At 40.4% G+C, this 16,914-nt stretch overlaps 1 protein-coding gene across 2 annotated transcripts in view; it reads left to right on the forward strand.

Annotated features, from left to right (window-relative positions):
* Positions 1-16,914, forward strand: part of RSRC1 (arginine and serine rich coiled-coil 1) — a 654,629-nt gene that overhangs the window by 606,290 nt on the left and 31,425 nt on the right. For both annotated transcript variants that reach the window (XM_082251164.1, XM_082251163.1), the window contains exon 8: positions 15,520-15,626. In XM_082251164.1, the coding sequence (XP_082107290.1) occupies positions 15,520-15,626 (107 nt within the window). The remainder of the gene's footprint in view (positions 1-15,519; positions 15,627-16,914) is intronic.

A 16,914-nucleotide genomic window follows, 5' to 3' on the forward strand; every position in this document is an offset into this window, starting at 1 on the left:
AGAATAAAATGAAGGGGCGTTTTTAAGGTGCAAAGAAAAAAAACGCCTGACGCTCCTAAAAGCAGCTATAAAAACGCCCCGTGTGCATGAGGCCTTAAAGTCAGCTTTATACAGGAAAATGTCTGTTCTGATCATGGGGTTGATTTACCAAAAGAGTCAAGGCATGGTGAAGTTAGGAAAAAAGGCCAACAGATGTTCACTTTGAATACCTATTCATGTGCAAAGAAAAAAATAAAACTGCATCCTTGTTAGCAAATGATCGGGCATTCAAAGTGAACACAGATTCACCTTATTTACTAACATTTCATATTGTAATTTATTTCTGGTGTTTATATAGCTTCAAGAATTTGTGCAGTGCTTTACATATTGTGTGTTCACATCAGTCCCTGCCCTCTCATGAAGCTTACAGTCTAAAGCCTAGTACACACGCAACGAATTTCCGCCGATCGGTCGTCCATCTTTTGTCCAGAGTGGTGTTTTGTTGGTTGGAATGTGCCTAGACTGCACACGAATTTTCCCGCACGACAAAATTCTACTTCAGAAGTGATGTCATGTGTTGGTTTGCTTTCTTTGTGTTCTTTCTTCTCTGAGCATGCCCAGTCTTGCTCATAAGATTTTTCCCTGTCGAAATCTGTACTGACTGCACGAAAATCGGACGTGTTTTGACAGAGGACAAAAATTTTATAGCCTGCACACCAGATTTTTTTCGGCCGAAAAGTCGGAGTCGGTTGTCGGAAGCATCATACTAACAAGCCGAAAATCGGCAGATCGGTCGTCGGACGAAAATTCCCGGCTGAATTTCGACTCGTGTGTACGGGCCTTTAGGCAGCCTTTCTCAACCTTTTCAACACAGAGGAACCCTTAAAATAAATTTTTGGTCTCGGGGAACCCCTGCTAAAAATTCAAAATCTACAACTCATGACACATTAGTGTGACAGTCAGTGGGAAGAATGCTCCCTACTTTGGTCATCATTGTGAAGAATGACCCCCTTACAGATAGCTAAAAGGAACAATGGTGTAATTGGAAACTTATCTGAGAGGCAAAAATTGCCCATTGCTGAAGGAACCCCTAGCAGTCCCAGGAGGAACCCTGGTTGAGTAACCCTGGGCCAAGGTCTCTATTTCACATGTACACATACTAAATCAAATTAACCTACTAGTGTGTCGATAAAACCCAAGTTCCCAGATTAAACCCACAGTGAGAATATGCAATCTCTATGCTATCAGTGTCCTGACCGGGATTGAAAGCAAGTACCTTAGTGCTGCTAATCACTAAGCCACGGTGATGCCCAAAATTTAAATGTAAACTTTAACTTCCTAGATATAGAGCTTTTACTCCTTAATAAATGAATCCCTACATCTACAACTTCTCTAGTTTTCATAAGCTTGTGGGGAAAAACATTTTCTTTTGAATACATTTTGTAGCTGTAGCCATCATCAATGTGGAGATACAAACTTTAAGTAGACTATTTAGTGTTATGGACACATTGTGGATAAATATAGACTGTTAAAAATCAATTTCAGCTGTCAATAATATCGTTGCCATGTACCGTGCATGTTAAGGCATGCACGCACGTCAGTCACTCTCCTTGCTTGGAGTACGGAGGTTATTGGGGATACAGGGAGAGCAGAGAGAAGGCCCAGTAATTGCCTTTAAGATCACAGCATCAAGCATTACTTTAGATTTTTACAAGGCCAGCCAGCAACAAAAGAGCAGTAATTTATGAGCTCAGCGTAAAAGAATAGCATAATTGCATTAAAAATTAATGCTAATGAACACTAAAATGGGGAAGGTGGTTATTATGAAAGTTTGTATTCATCTTCCCTGGTTTGAATGATGGCTAGTGCCTTGATTAATGGCTTAATTTCTATCAATTAGCAGGGAAAAAATCTCCTACGAGACAAGGGTAAATTGAGCATTGAATTACATATCTTTTGTGTGTGCTGAGGATAGAGGGAACAGTGTATCTCTGTGACAAATGTGGTGTGGCCTGCAGGGTGACAGCTTCTGTGTAGTTATGGGGTGTCTGGAGATGACATGCAGACAACTATCCCATCTATACAATGTTAATTAGTCTATGTGCATGCTGCTGCCAGTAAAAATGGACAGCTAGCAGCAACTTGTGACTTGTCTTTTCCTGGTTTGTGGGGCAGCCAGCGGCCTTCTTTTCTCCTCTTTAGTGTGGTAAAGATTTGCAGTCTATTTTTTTATTGATCAATTTGTGGGAAGAGTGGGAGTTTAAAGCTCTGCTCCAAAAACGGATTTACACCCCCACAGACAGCTCATATTTTCTCCTATTCCTGCTGAATCAGCCAAAATTCAAGCCATGGGTGACAAAAGTAGATTTTAAAAACAATTGAGGTGTGTAGGAAAAAATACTATGGTACTATAGCTGGGATTCCTCAAACTATACTGTTATTGTGGATTGGGGAATCAATTGATTTTCTATAAATATTTTTATTTTAAGAACTATTCGTAAATGCAAACTTTATCAGCCTTGTTACAGTTTAGAAAGTAAAAATCCTTTTAAAAACAGGTTCTACTAGGTTCCTACTAGAGCTGCACGATTCTGAATAAAATGAGAATCACGATTTTTTTGCTTAGAATAAAGATCACGATTCTCTCCTGATTCTGAAGATTCTGTTTTTATTTTAAAGATTTTCAACCCCTGAACATTAGGCTATCAAACAAGATGGCGATAAAATAAGATATAATACTGTTTGCTTCAATCAAATTGAAATGTAATGAAAAATAATGTAATGTTTAAAGAAATAAAAAAAATTACAATTAAAGCGGAGTTCCACTCAAAAGTGGAACTTCAGGTTATCTGTCTCCTCGGTGGCACATTTGGCACCTTTCTGTACTGGAGTGGGTACCTGTTTTTGACAGGTACCCTGTCCCTACTTCCGTCGGACCTCACCGCGGCGAGGTACGTCAGAAGTGCGGCTCCCTCTTCCTTCCTCTGCTTCAAGGCCAGTTATCAAATGCAGCACGCTTCGCACATGTAGGGATCCGGCCGTGAAGCAGCAAGGCTTTACTGCCAGGCTCCCTCACCAGCAATGGCGGCAGCAGCATCCGACAGCCAATGGAAACATCGGCTGCGGCGCTGACATCGCTGGATTCCAGGAAAGGTAAGCGTCCTAATATTAAACGTCAGCAGCTACAGTATGTGTAGCTGCTGACTTTTAATTTTTGGAGGGGGAGGTCAAAACACTGCTTTAAGTTACTAGGTTATTTTTAGTACTCGCCATTACTAATTACGGATACCTACAGCAACTTTTTTGTTTACACTTCAGCTGTCAGTAATGGTACAAAGCATTGAAAAGGTATTTTACAAATTAAATAATTATTATTTTTTATTTTTAAACTTGCTCTTTTTTCAATGTGAAACTTGTAAATAAATGTTAAGTCCGGAGCTTCTTTGGGGCGACCCGGAGCGACCTGCATAGACTTCAATGATATGAAGTCCGTGCCGGCCGCTCCGAGGTCGCGGTGCGAGCAGCGCACCGCGACTTCACAGGTCGCCCCCGGGAAGTAGCGTCGCCCCAGTGCGAACGGGGTCTAAAGGTGTAAAAAATATTATTGAACAAAGCAAAAAAAAAAGAAGTTTTAATAGTTTATAAAATGAAAGTAAATAAAAATATAAGCAAGAAAATAATAAATAAATGGAGGAGAATAAGGATTTAAGGCTGATTAAAGTAAATTAAGGGTTAATAAGGGGTTAAATAGAGGAACAATTTAATAAAAAAAACCCAAAAAATGTTTATTTTTTTTTTACTTGACAAGGTTGCCTTAACCACTTTAAGACTGGAAGATTTCCCCCCTTAATGACCAGGCCCTATTTTGCGATTCGGCACTGCGTTACTTTAACGGACGATTGCGCGGTCGTGCGACCATGTACCCAAACTACATTTACGTCCTTTTCCCACAAATAGAGCTTTCTGGTGGTATTTGATCACCTGTGCGATTTTTATTTTTTGCGCTATATACAAAAAAAGAGCAACAAAAAAATATATATATATTTTTCACATTCTGCTATATGACATTCTCAAAAAAAAATTAAAAAATTTAAATCTTTTAACATTTTAGGCCAATTTGTTTTCTGCTACATATTTTTTGTAAAAAAAATCGCAATAAGCATATTTTGATTGGTTTGCGCAAAAGTTATCACGTCTACTAACTACGGGAAAGATTAATGTCATTTTTATTGTTTTTTTTTTTTACTAGTAATGGCGGCGATCTGTGATTTTTTGCGGGACTGCGACATTGTGCTGGACAGATCGGACCCCTAACTGATATTTTTTACACTTTTGGGGGTACCAATGACATTACTACAGTAATCAGTGCTAAAATATGCACTGTTACTGTAATAATGACACTGGCAGGGAAGGGGTTAACCCTATGGGTTATCAGTGGGTTAAATGTGACCATAGGGGAGTAACTGTGGGGGGGTGTGGCTTGTGAAATGACCATAGAGACGTGATCCTATATAGAAGGATCACATGAGCTCTGTGATCATTTCAGGGAGAAGAGTGGTCGGCTGTGTTTACAACAGCCGACCGTCCTTCCCCCCTCAGCCGGGAGAGATCGCGGGTTTCAGGCGGGCCATGCATCGGCTTCCCCACTGCCGGGGGGCGCGGTAGCACGCCGGCGGCGGCGGCGCGCGCGCTTGCCCCCTAGCTTCCCGTGCGCGACAGATTGATTGAACTGAGCAAGGAGAGGGTGAAGATGGAGCTGGTTGGAAGATGCAATTTGCAAATGGGATTGAGTGCCGGTTCACATATGTGCGGCTGCGGCGATCGCATGTAATGTCGGAGCGCACTGCTCCTTCATTACATGCGATCGGGTGTGCGGTGCGAATTCAGCCATACACTTTGTATGGCTAAATTCGCACTGCACCCTCAGTAAAGTCGCACATGACCCTTTTTTTGAGCCGCATCAGGATCGGATCGCACAGTGGTTCACACTTGTGCGATCCGATCCTGTGCGAACTGTAAGATCGCACTGCGATATGCAATCAAACTGGGGGTGTCGTTAAGATTACATTGACACCCCCAGCATATCGCATATGGCAGTGTGAACTGCCAAGGGTGCATTTGTGATGCGGGAACAGGCTGCGAATTCGCAGCCTTCCCGCATCGCATAAGTGTGAACCGAGCCTGAGGGGAAAAATTGTTCTGTTGTGTATTGAGAAGGGTGGTGTAGAGCAGATAGATTGGTTAAAACATGACAGGACAGCATAGTAACTAAAAAAACCGCTCTAGATTTTAGGATGTCTTACCCATAGGTATCACTGGGCCGGCAGATGCAGGTCTTGGGCAGTGACTCTCACAGGTGGTATAATATTTACCATTGTATATAACTGCTGCACTTTATAGTTAACAGGCATAATTGTAATCATTAAATGAAAAGCTTACCTTTATGTCAGACAAATGATTGGTGCTAGAGAGGCACTGAAATTTCGACGACTAAAACATATCAGTTGCAAATGGTTTTATCAGCATTTTGCCGATAACAGAAAAAGGTGCCGATAATGGCGCCAAAAACTATTTTACCACGCTTATGGTGTTTTTTTGCATAGGTCATGTGACTCAAAAACATAACACGAGTGCGTTTTCGATGCGTTCTTGCTGCATTTTCAATGCATTTCAACAGGGATGTGTGTTTTTGGTGCGGTTTTTTTACCTGACCAAAAATGCAGCAAGCAGGATTTTTAACACCACAACGGAGTCGCAATGGACCAGTGTAAAGACATACATAGAATTTAAAGGGATACATTTTTATTGAGCTTTTCTTGTGCTAAATTGGTCAATAATGGCAGACAATAAGTTCGTATTGATTTAAATGTATGATATTAATTAAAAAGTCGAATATGATACAATATATGTTTTTAAAAAACTGTCATTTTCAGTTTCGGTTTTCGGCCAAGTGCATTCTGAATTTTCAGTTTTCGGCTCCAACATTTTTTTGGCGCACCTCTAATTGGTGCACATTGCCTGAAAGTAGAACCCGACTTTTACTGCACTTTGTGTTATGTGAATTATGCCAGGTACCATTTCCCAGTGCTAACTAGATGGTTGGTGTTTAAGAACTGATTATGTCAGAATAATACCACATTGTTGCTGGTGCCGGTCTTGTTGGAGCCGGCTCCTAGATTTTGGGGAGATTTATTTAGGCCTTGAATAACTAGGGAGCATATCTTGGAACTTTCCAGAGTTGGTAAGCCTGAAATTTGGGTGGGGTGAGGGGTAGAGCATGGAGAGGAGCTATTAGCGTGCACCCATGAAAAGAAAGCAGTCGTTTCAAAGTGGTGTGCAGAGCTTGTCACACCAAATGACTGCTTAGTGTATTGCACCTAAATATGGGCTAACAATGCTGGGGCTGGATAGGAAAAGGCCTGACGGGGAATAAATTAAAGTGGAGTTCCACCCTAATTTTATACTTACCTCCATCTTCTCGCTCCGGGTCACCTGAAAAAGAAATGGATAATCGCATTTTTTTTTTTTTTTTACTTACCTCGTAGCGAAGAAAATATACTTACCTTACTTCCTTCTTCCTCCTTCCTCGGCCGCGGCCCGTCGTCACTTCCTGGCTCTGCAATGATTCCTGGGAGCTGAACGTCATAGCTCCCAGGAATCATTGCGCCTGCACCGGCCCCGTTCCGGGGCGCGCGCGTCATCCCCTTCTAAACAGCTTCTGGGCATGCCCAGAAGCTGTGGAGGGATGACGCGCGCGACCCGGAAGTGACGTCGGGGCCGGCGCAGGGCATCGTGGGACCGAAGAAGGCGGAAGAGGACCCCGAAGAGGATCTCGCTGGCTTCAAGCTGCCCACACCTGAGATGGCAGCGCTGGACAAGACGTTTTCAAGGTAAGTATTTGTCCTAACAGGTAAGTGCAACCTGGGACAGATCAGGGGCTAGCCATTGTGGAATGCACTAGCCCTGACTGTCCCTGGGGTATTTAAAAAAAAAAAAAATTCCAGGGTGGAACTCCGCTTTAAAGTATTATACTCCTCTAAAGAAAAAGCACTGACTTGACACAGACACAGGGAAACAGAAAGGCATTCCTGACAATAAATTACCCAAAAACTAATCCATTTTTTTTTTTTTTTTTTTAAACATTAGGCAGCACTTGTTTCAATATAGCACAAACAAATGGTTACTGCCCACACCTGTAACTGGTCTCTGCAGTAAGGAGCATTGGAAGGGCAACGCATGTAACAAGATACAAAAAGATTCCAAGCTCTCCTTACCGACCAGTCTGCGACCAACCAAATTGACCTGTCTAACATGTATTAAAAACAGGGGTTTCAATATACAAGCGACAAATAGGCAACTGTGTCAATTTGTGGGTAAAAACTGGAAAGCCACCACAATATGCTGGCAAAAAAAACGGGGAATTGTGACAATTCCCAGGCAATCGTGACAAAATGCAAGCAATAAATGGGCAATAGTGGCAATAAGGAACAACGACAATATTAGTGACATTAACAGAATAACTCCTAACATAAAACTCAGTCTGCCTTTCCTCCTATAAGTAACTATACTCCAGAAAACAGCTTACAGGGGTTTTCTATGGCTGGGTCTGGCTGCTGAAAGATTAAACATGATGGATTCTTTGGGAAAGCGTCTGTTGTACTTTTGCTTTAGCCAGGGAGGAGGCTGGTTATAATAATGGCCAATTCTTTTAGCTCCATACCCCAGAAGAGGAGGTTCTGGGCTGCTCTGTGCAATAGCATTGTGCAGGGCAAGTATAATATGTTGATTATTTTAATTTAAAAAAAAAACCTTTACAACCACCTTAAATTATGTACTACTGAGAACGCAGTATGTGACTCACCAAATATTATAAATTTCTAGAAGTGATTTTTAAGTAGTATTTTTAAAATGACATTTTATATAATCATTTGCGTTTCGGTGCCCCAAAGGTCCAACATCTCTGTTTTATGTTAAAAAAATATAGTCTTAATTGGCATTATTTTATTTCTGGGATTGTTTGCAGGAGGTAAAACTAGGGTTGTCCATGCCTTAGCGTGTTGGCCCTGAGTAGAAAAATTCGAAGCCATATTAAACCCAAAAGCAAACATTTATTACATTGTAGCTTACCAATTCTTAGGCTACATTCACACCTGAGTGTAGCGTTTTCGCGCGTTTTTACAGCGATTTTACCGCGATTTTACCGCGATTTTTGTGCAGGCGTTTTTAGATTGAATAGAAACCAATGGAAAACGCCTGTAATCTGCCCAAAAAGAAGCTCATGTACTTTTTTGAGCGTTGGGCGTTTTGCTCACAGCGTCAAAACGCTCAGATGTGAACAGGGGCCATTGAAATGAATAGGATTTGTCTTGTTGGGCGTTTTGAGAGCTGATCCTAGAGCAGAAAAACTGCCCAAAAACGCCCCAAAACGCCTACATGTGAACGGAGCCTTAGATGTAATGGGCGCATTTGTTTTTCTTTTTAAGCTTTCCTATCTTGCAGATGTAGCAGTTAGTGGGTTGAGACAAACCATTTAACACTGGCAGTGGTGTTTACAATGGTCAGTGTTTATTTATGTAAAACCTTAATCACAAATGGAACAAAACCATTGCCCTATCTGCTTAAAAGGTGTTAGCTGGGATTTGGCTTCAATTTGTTAAGAATATGTAAATCTTCTGGTACATCTACCACTCCACCCAGACTGGCAATAATGCTGTCCAAAGGGGTCTCTCTTGCGCTATTATCCAGAGGGTAGGCACCCTTATACAGGAGATCTTGTACTGACCTTTACACCAGGTGAGAACAGCCTTAAAAAAGAAAACAAATGCAGCCAACACATCCAATGATTGGTAAGCAGCAATAGATTACATTTTTGGTTTTGAGTTAAATACCGCTTTAAAGACTGCTGCCATAAGCTTTACTGCAATGCTGCTCACATATCATATTCTGTGTCAGTCTCTTTTATATAGCTAAAGTCCTAAAAAAGTAAATGATCTTACCTTAGCTGGTCTATTCTATGCTAGTAAATAATATATATAATAAGAATAGTACTACAATCCATAATTACTTTAGATCAGCATCCAGTGTGTGCTGTAACGTAAAGATTAAAAGGTAAACTTTTTAATGCAACCTGTAATTTTTCTGCATTAACACAGAGAAATGCGCCCGCAGCAATTATTTTCTATAGTACTTGAGTTTCTCAGAAAGATGCAAGTGTGTCTATAGCCTTAAAAATTAGAACCAGGACTACAAAAAAGTTACTCACCTTTTTCCCACAGCTGAAAGGTTGCCCACTGTGCCTTGCGTATGCAGCTGACTTTATTCCCAATGAAAACCTTTCATAGTAAAGACTGCCATTGCAGACATAGCTACAGTATGAAAATGCTGTTTGCCTGGCTGGCTTACTGATCCTTTGGCTTCAACAGTTGTTAGATCACTGACAAAAAGCCTTGCAGATCACTAGTGCTGACTTTACTTTTGGGTCAGGGAATTAAAAAAGTTCTTAAGTTAGATAACCCAGCTCCATTACTTTTTTCTCTATTAGGGGTGCACAGCCATCAATGATATTTTATAGCTCATTTAAATAGTCAGCACACCATATATTAAACCCCCAAATGTTAAAATGTTTATTGAGGTTTCGATTTTTTTAACTTTTAGTATTTGGTGTGCTGCCTTTTTATTTAAATGATTTTCCTGTACCGGACAGATGAGACCTTTCACCTCACCCATCCGATTTCTGTAGCCCCATACTCCAGGTAAGTAACTAATGGATTTCAGGCTTGTACCTTCTGGTCAGTGCAATATCCTGTTTATTTTAATATATTTTAAAGTATTTAAAAAGCTTACACTAATAGAGTTGCAATGAGCACTTTTTAAGTGTTCAGAAAGTTGAAAAAACCTAGTAACCTTCATGCCATTTAGCATACATTGCAGTATATGCTTGTGGGAAAATACGAATTCCAGGTAGAATAAGAAGCCTTTTGATGAAGCGTTATCTTGGAAAAGAGTGCCATCTAGTGGTGATTGTGTATGATAGCTTTTTAGCGTCATGCAGATCCTTTTTTTTTTCCTCTTGGCAGAGCAAAAAATGAATTTAATAATAATAATTATAATTTGAAAGCCATCCTGTCTCATGCCTCTGAAAGTTGTTAGTTGGTATGTTGCATTTTGAATTAGCTGCACATTTCTCAAATATAATCTGGTGGAACATATTACTGTAGATTTATCCTCAGTTTAGTGGTGCAGTATTCCACTGGGTATGTTAGTTATATGTCAACGCAGAATATAAGCCCTATTTTAGGTAAATCTAAGTTTTCAGCACTTTTAAGGGAAGTGTATCATGGTAAAATGACTTAGGGCTACCATTGCTGGCCTTCATCTGAAAAACCTAGTTGGCTGTTTTTAATGTTACATAGTTACATAGTAGGTGAGGTTGAATAAAGACAATAGTCCATCCAGTTCAACCTGTGTAGGTGTGTGTGGCTGTAATCATCTCACATATCCCTTAATGTCCTGATCCTTGAGATGTAAGTCTAAGAGTCTTTTGAAAGCCACCATACTACCCGCAGAAACCACCTCTTGTGGTAGAGAATTCCACAATCTTGTAGCCCTAACAGTAAAGAACCCTCCTCGTTGCCTGAGGTTAAAACGCTTCTCCTCTAATCGCATTGTATGTCCTCGAGTCCTCATGCAATTCCTTCGAATGAACAGTTTTTTTTCTAAGCTGAGATCCCCATTAAGATATTTATAAATTGCTATCATGTCCCCCCTCAGACGTCTCTTCTCCAGGGAGAATAAATCGAGCGATTGCAGCCGCTCTTCATAGTTAAGGTCCTCCAATCCCCTAATCAGTTTAGTTGCCCTTCTCTGGACTCTCTCCAGCTCCAACACATCCCTCCTGAGGACTGGCGACCAGAACTGGACAGAATACTCCAGATGCGGTCGGACCAGAGTTTTATAAAGTGGAAGGATTATAGTCTTATCTCTGGAATACATCCCTTTCTTTATGCATGCTAATATTCTGCCAGCTTTGGCAGCTGCCGCTTGACATTGCATGCTGTTGCCTAATCTATCATCAACCAAGACTATCAGATCTTTCTCCATTTTTGATTCCCCCAAGGGTTCCCCTCCTAACGTGTATTGTGTTTTTATGTTTTTAGTCCCCAAGTGCAAAACCTTACACTTCTCCACATTAAACCTCATTTGCCATGTCGTTGCCCACTCCGTTATTTTGTCCAGGTCATTCTGTAGGATATCTGCTTCATGCTGTGCAGTTATTGCCCTGGCCAATTTTGTGTCATCTGCAAAAACTGATAACGAACTACTGATCCCGTCCTCAATGCTGTTTATGAATAAATTGAACAAGGTTGGTCCCAGGACTGAGCCCTGGGGCACCCCGCTTACCACCTCAGACCAGTCTGAGTAAGCGCTGTTTATTACCACCCTTTGGACACGGCCTTTTAGCCAGTTTCGTATCCAAGAGCAAACCCTGCTGTCGATACCTGCAGACCTTATTTTATAAATTAAGCGTTTGTGGGGAACTGTATCAAACGCCTTAGCGAAATCCAAGTACACCACATCCACTGGTCTGCCCCTATCTAGCTCACAGCTCACCTCCTCGTAGAATGTTAATAGATTGGTTTGACAAGAACGCCCATTTGTAAACCTGTGCTGATTACTGCTGATGATGTTGTTGTCTTTAGCATACTGTACGATATAGTCCCTTATCATCCCCTCCAGAAGTTTACATATTATTGATGTCAAACTGACAGGCCTATAATTTCCCGGGACATGCCTCTGCCCCTTTTTGAATATTGGAATCACGTTAGCCTTCCTCCAATCCCCTGGTACATCTCCTGTCCTAATACTGTCAGCAGAGATCAGGAACAGTGGTCTAGATATAACCTTACTGAGTTCCTTGATCTTATAGTTGTTGCTTTTTCACATTACCTGTATATTACATCATCAGTTTATATAGATCCAGCACATTTTACATTACTGTGTAATAGGCCATTTATATACAAGTCCCTAATGTTAAAGGACTGTTGTAAATTCAAACCAGGGTCCCAACACTGCAGGGCAAGATAGAAGGTGTCTAATGGTATACACTTGCTGGTTCATAAACAAATAAAATATAGTCTAATTTCAATAATTGTCGGTTGTGATTATGTATGCATTTTTACATTATCAGATTTAATACTGTATAAATGATCAAGTTTAAAACTGTATAATGGGACTTAAGTGTGCGTGTATGTATATATATATATTGTTTTTACACAATAAAGTGTTTGGTGTGGGAGTTGTACAAGTTTACTATAAGACTTGTCTCTGGAAGTGAATTGAATATATATTCTACCTGTGCATTAAAGTTTTCCCTTAAAAGATAGTTTCACTATCACAGATTAAAATGTAGATAGAAAAGGTGTGCTGCTATGGAAGAGTGAGTGTCACCAACATATAATACTGATGAGTGAAAAACTGTAAATTGCTGCTCCCACCAAATTCAAGTACTCATAAACTTGACAAAAATTTGTTTGTGTAATGGGCAATACACACTATACAATTGTCTTACATTTTTTTCCTTTAGATTTACCAAAACCATATAATATGAGGTCAAATCTAAACACTTTTAATTTGTATGCAATCAGGTAGGCCCTTGCACTACATAGTTGAAGGTAAAGGCCCGTACACACGTAGCGATTGTCGGCCGTAAATATTCGGCCACCGACCGATCGGCCGATTGTCGACTTCTTAGTATGATGCTTCCGACAACTGACTGCGACTTTTCGGCCGAACAGAATCTGGTGTGCAGGCATTAAAATTTTTGTTGGCCAACACCAGAACGGCCGATTGTTCGCCAGTCAGTACAGAATTCGGCCGACAAACAGCAGATGAGCAAGACTGGGCATGCTCAGAGAAGAAAAAACACACGGAAAGTTAACCATCACATGACATCACTTCTGCAGTCGGCTGTTGTTGGCCAAAAAAATTCGTGTGCAGTCTTTAGCACTTTTCAACCGATAGGACAGCACCGGACAAAAGACGGCCGATCGTTCGGCCGACATTCGGTACGTGTGTACGGGGCTTAAATCTAAAGGAAATCTGACCACAAAAGTTGTTTAGTGTGTATCCAACTTAAGTGTGATAGTGGTGCGCTATTCATTATAATAAAAAAATATATAAATCAATAGGGTAACAGTTAAGCTAATACTCATATATAAGTGCCTAATCTGCACCTTAATAACAGAAATCCAGAAGTGAACAGTAAAGTATTATGAAATTTTGTAATAAACTATAGTAAAAATTTGTGAATCTTTCATCACATGCAGTGCTTCTTCATTGCAATCTGACATAAAATATGTGACTCTTCCAATAAGTGCAGTGCTTCTTCATTCAAGAGTAATTGTGCTTAATGTGCCCAATCCATCCACCTGCTGAGCACCTCTGTGTGCAATGCGTGCTCACCTGGGGCGCATAGAGTTTGTGCAGTGTAATATATAAATCAATTAACCCACGAGATTCTCAGATCTCTCTGCAATCCTTTTCTGATATAGGAGGAACAGCTTTAGGGCAACTCATTTTCAAAAGAATTCCTTTCTGTGGCAACTAAGTCACAGTCTGGAAACCCTGCCTCCCGCACACAACTACATGCAGCCAAACTGCCAACTCAACATCAGCACAGATCTACATCTTTATTATAATGAGTAGCACCCCACTATCACAGATGTCTCAGATCTCAATGATGTGACCCACACAAGGCCAGGCCAAGTTTACATCCTTCTATCAATGCATTCACTGTGCTCCAGAGACATTCTGGAGGTGAACTAATATACTCTATGGCCCAAATTTACTGTATGTGTGACAAAAGAAGTAAAAACAGCAGGTGTAAACATTGCTTTTTCTAGTTCTGAGATCTCCTTTTATCTTACTGAGGTCTGCATGTGATGAGAAGGGCAAGTTTATAACTGCTGTATTAGGCCTATGACTGGTTTGCTTTAATGACAGTTCATGTTTTTATGACAGGTGGTGGTGAACATGAACATCAAGCGTTGCTTGTGTTAAATATGAACAATTAGGTTTCTTTTCATTGGCAAAATACACATATTTTCTCTGCCCTAGCATCTTAATGTGTTTCTGAATGATCCGGTAGATAAGATGAAGTGACCAAGAGAAGCAGCTTAACATGAGAAATTAAAGCTTTATTTGAAGCCTGCTTTGAATATTCAGCAAACAAACGAGTCTGATTTCCGTGCAAGACATCAGCCATTATTGGAATGTCTTTTCATTTTCATTTTTCAGCAAGGACTTTTACAAAGTGAGCATTGATTTCTGCAGCTTTCTAGCCTTCTCAATCCATTATTTTTGATTTTCCTATGAAATATATATGTCCTTTCTACTGACATCTGACAAACATCATATGGAAGTCATTTTATCTACCAATAATGTGTTTGTCAAAAGGTATCAGTCACTAATGGATTTCACTTCCTTGCAGTCCATTCCAACCACGTTAATGTCATCGACATAACTCTTAGAAACATTTAGCCATATATTTATTTATTTTCTTCCCTGTCCCCGCCCCTGTGCAATTTCTTTCTGGCTGTCACTTCTTATCTGTTTGTTCATTATGAATACTGCATACAAATATGGCTAATGGTTAATGATAAATTATGGGCAGGCAGCTAGATTAGAGCTTTGATTTTGCCCTCAGCATTTTGACAAATTGTTTTCGGTTTCTTCGAATTGATGGGAAGTCCAAGTCTCCTGATCTTTCAAGTTTGATTCTAACACTTTAAGGGTAATTGCAGCCTAAGGATGTATTTTCATATTGGATAGATACTGAATGGATACCAATGAATTGTCTCAAAAGACACCTGGTTTAGGAACTCTGTGAGTTAGTTGACCAGCTGTTTGAGTGAAACTACTTTGGATGGGAAAGCCAGGAACTTTAGCTTGCTCCTAGAGTTCCCAACAGGCATGAAGCTGAATTGCCTTTTTATCCTACTAGCATATTCAAATACTAAAAAAAAACAGTTTTGAGTGCATTTAAGGAAGCTCTCGTTTTACAGGTTTTTTTCATCCTATTTGTTAAGTATTTGCTGCTGCATGTAAAAAGGTGTTTATTTTCCATGTCTCCAGTTTGTGCCTAATGTACAGGCTGGACCACAAGGTTTCTTCAGTCTCCTTCCAGAGCACCCTAGGAACCCCAAAACCTCAGGGCCTTATAATTTGCAAATACTAACTTTACCTTTATAGAAATTATTTTGGCCCATCCTCTAGACCTCTGTATTGGCTGTTAAATATGATAGGTAGCCTCAATAACCTGCAGTGAAAAGTGACAATCTCCTAGAGAAATAGAACACCCCAGATAGCAGAAATCCACAGGTGCTTTAAATTGAAAGCCTCTGCAGTATGGTCCAGCTAGAAATTTTATACACTGCAAGTCACTACAGGTTTGCTTTAATGTCTATTTCAACTCAAAACTAATTTTTCATCTGTAACCACTCTCTATTAATATGGCATCCCTAAATTTGCTTTACCTTTCAGACCAGGCCATACTTATAGAACAAGCAAAGCGTGTGAAGGAATTTGAAGCTATTGAAAATGACTCCTTTATACAACAGGTCTTCCGGTCAAGTCGAGACAATAAAGCTGTAAGTTTCTCTGTTTTGTCTTTTTTTTTTTTTTTTTGCAGTGTTCTGTTTTGCTTGAAACCAGTGTTTTAGCTGCATAAACTCTCAGTGCTATGTAACTCTGGAACAACCAGCCAGTCAGTTTAAATGTTAGCCTGTACTAAGCCCATAAAAGGCAGAGGAACTGTACTTGCCTTCATTCCATTCCCCTGTCTCCCTTATGCATTACTGAAACACTCTGAGTTTCCCCCACAAGTACTAACATTCTGAAAGTTGAAACCTGTTCAGAGCTCATACAAAGGAAAATATTCAGCGCTAAATCAATCAAATATAACCTTGGTACTAAAGCTGCTGGACACTGGAAGGCCAAACCATAAACCTCAAGCAGTATATAACAAAGGAAAATAGTGCAGCGCTAAAATTAAACTAAATAACAAATAACCATTTATGACATATAAAAGTCCATAGAAAGTCCAAAAAAAAGAGCAGATCAATCGTCAAGGGAGACAGCCGTCAGTGAAGAGGGATGAGTATCATGCAATAATGCTCCAAATGTGTCAGCCCATCCACCAAGAAACCTATTGCCTCTCACCTCCACTATTTGACCACTAGGGGTCACCAGGCCAAACAATAATGACGATGGATATGATCCTCTGTAGAAAATCTCTGCTCAGTACAGGACAATGGATCTGGTGCCATAGAATAATAAAAGAAGATCTAATGCTCTCTGTTTGACTTGTTTATTAAAATAAGCAAAGTAAAAACTACTCACAAACAAAGCACTGACACAGTGCTAAATGCAGTCATGGTAGGAGCACAGATCATGCTGGGCGGCCGTGGGTGACATCAGACTCCTCCCCCGTACGCGTAATGTCAATGGGCGCGACTCCGCCATTGACGTAACGCGTACGGGGGGAGTAGTCTGACGTCATCCGTGGCCGCCCGGCATGATCTGTGCTCCTACCATGACTGCATTTAACACTGTGTCAGTGCTTTGTTTGTGAGTAGTTTTTACTTTGCTTATTTTAATAAACATGTCAAACAGAGAGCATTAGATCTTCTTTTATTATTCTATGGCACCGGATCCATTTTCCTGTACTGAGCAGAGATTTTCTACAGAGGATCATATCTATCGTCATTATTGTTTGGCCTGGTAACCCCTAGTGGTCGAATAGTGGAGGTGAGAGGCAGTAGGTTTCTTGGTGGATGGGCTGACACATTTGGAGCATTATTGCATGATACTCATCCCTCTTCACTGACGGCTGTCTCCATAGATGATTGATCTGCTCTTTTTTTTAACTTTCTATGT

This window comes from Pelophylax lessonae, assembly GCF_965119305.1.
Source record: "Pelophylax lessonae genome assembly, chromosome: 3".
NCBI lineage: Eukaryota > Metazoa > Chordata > Amphibia > Anura > Ranidae > Pelophylax > Pelophylax lessonae.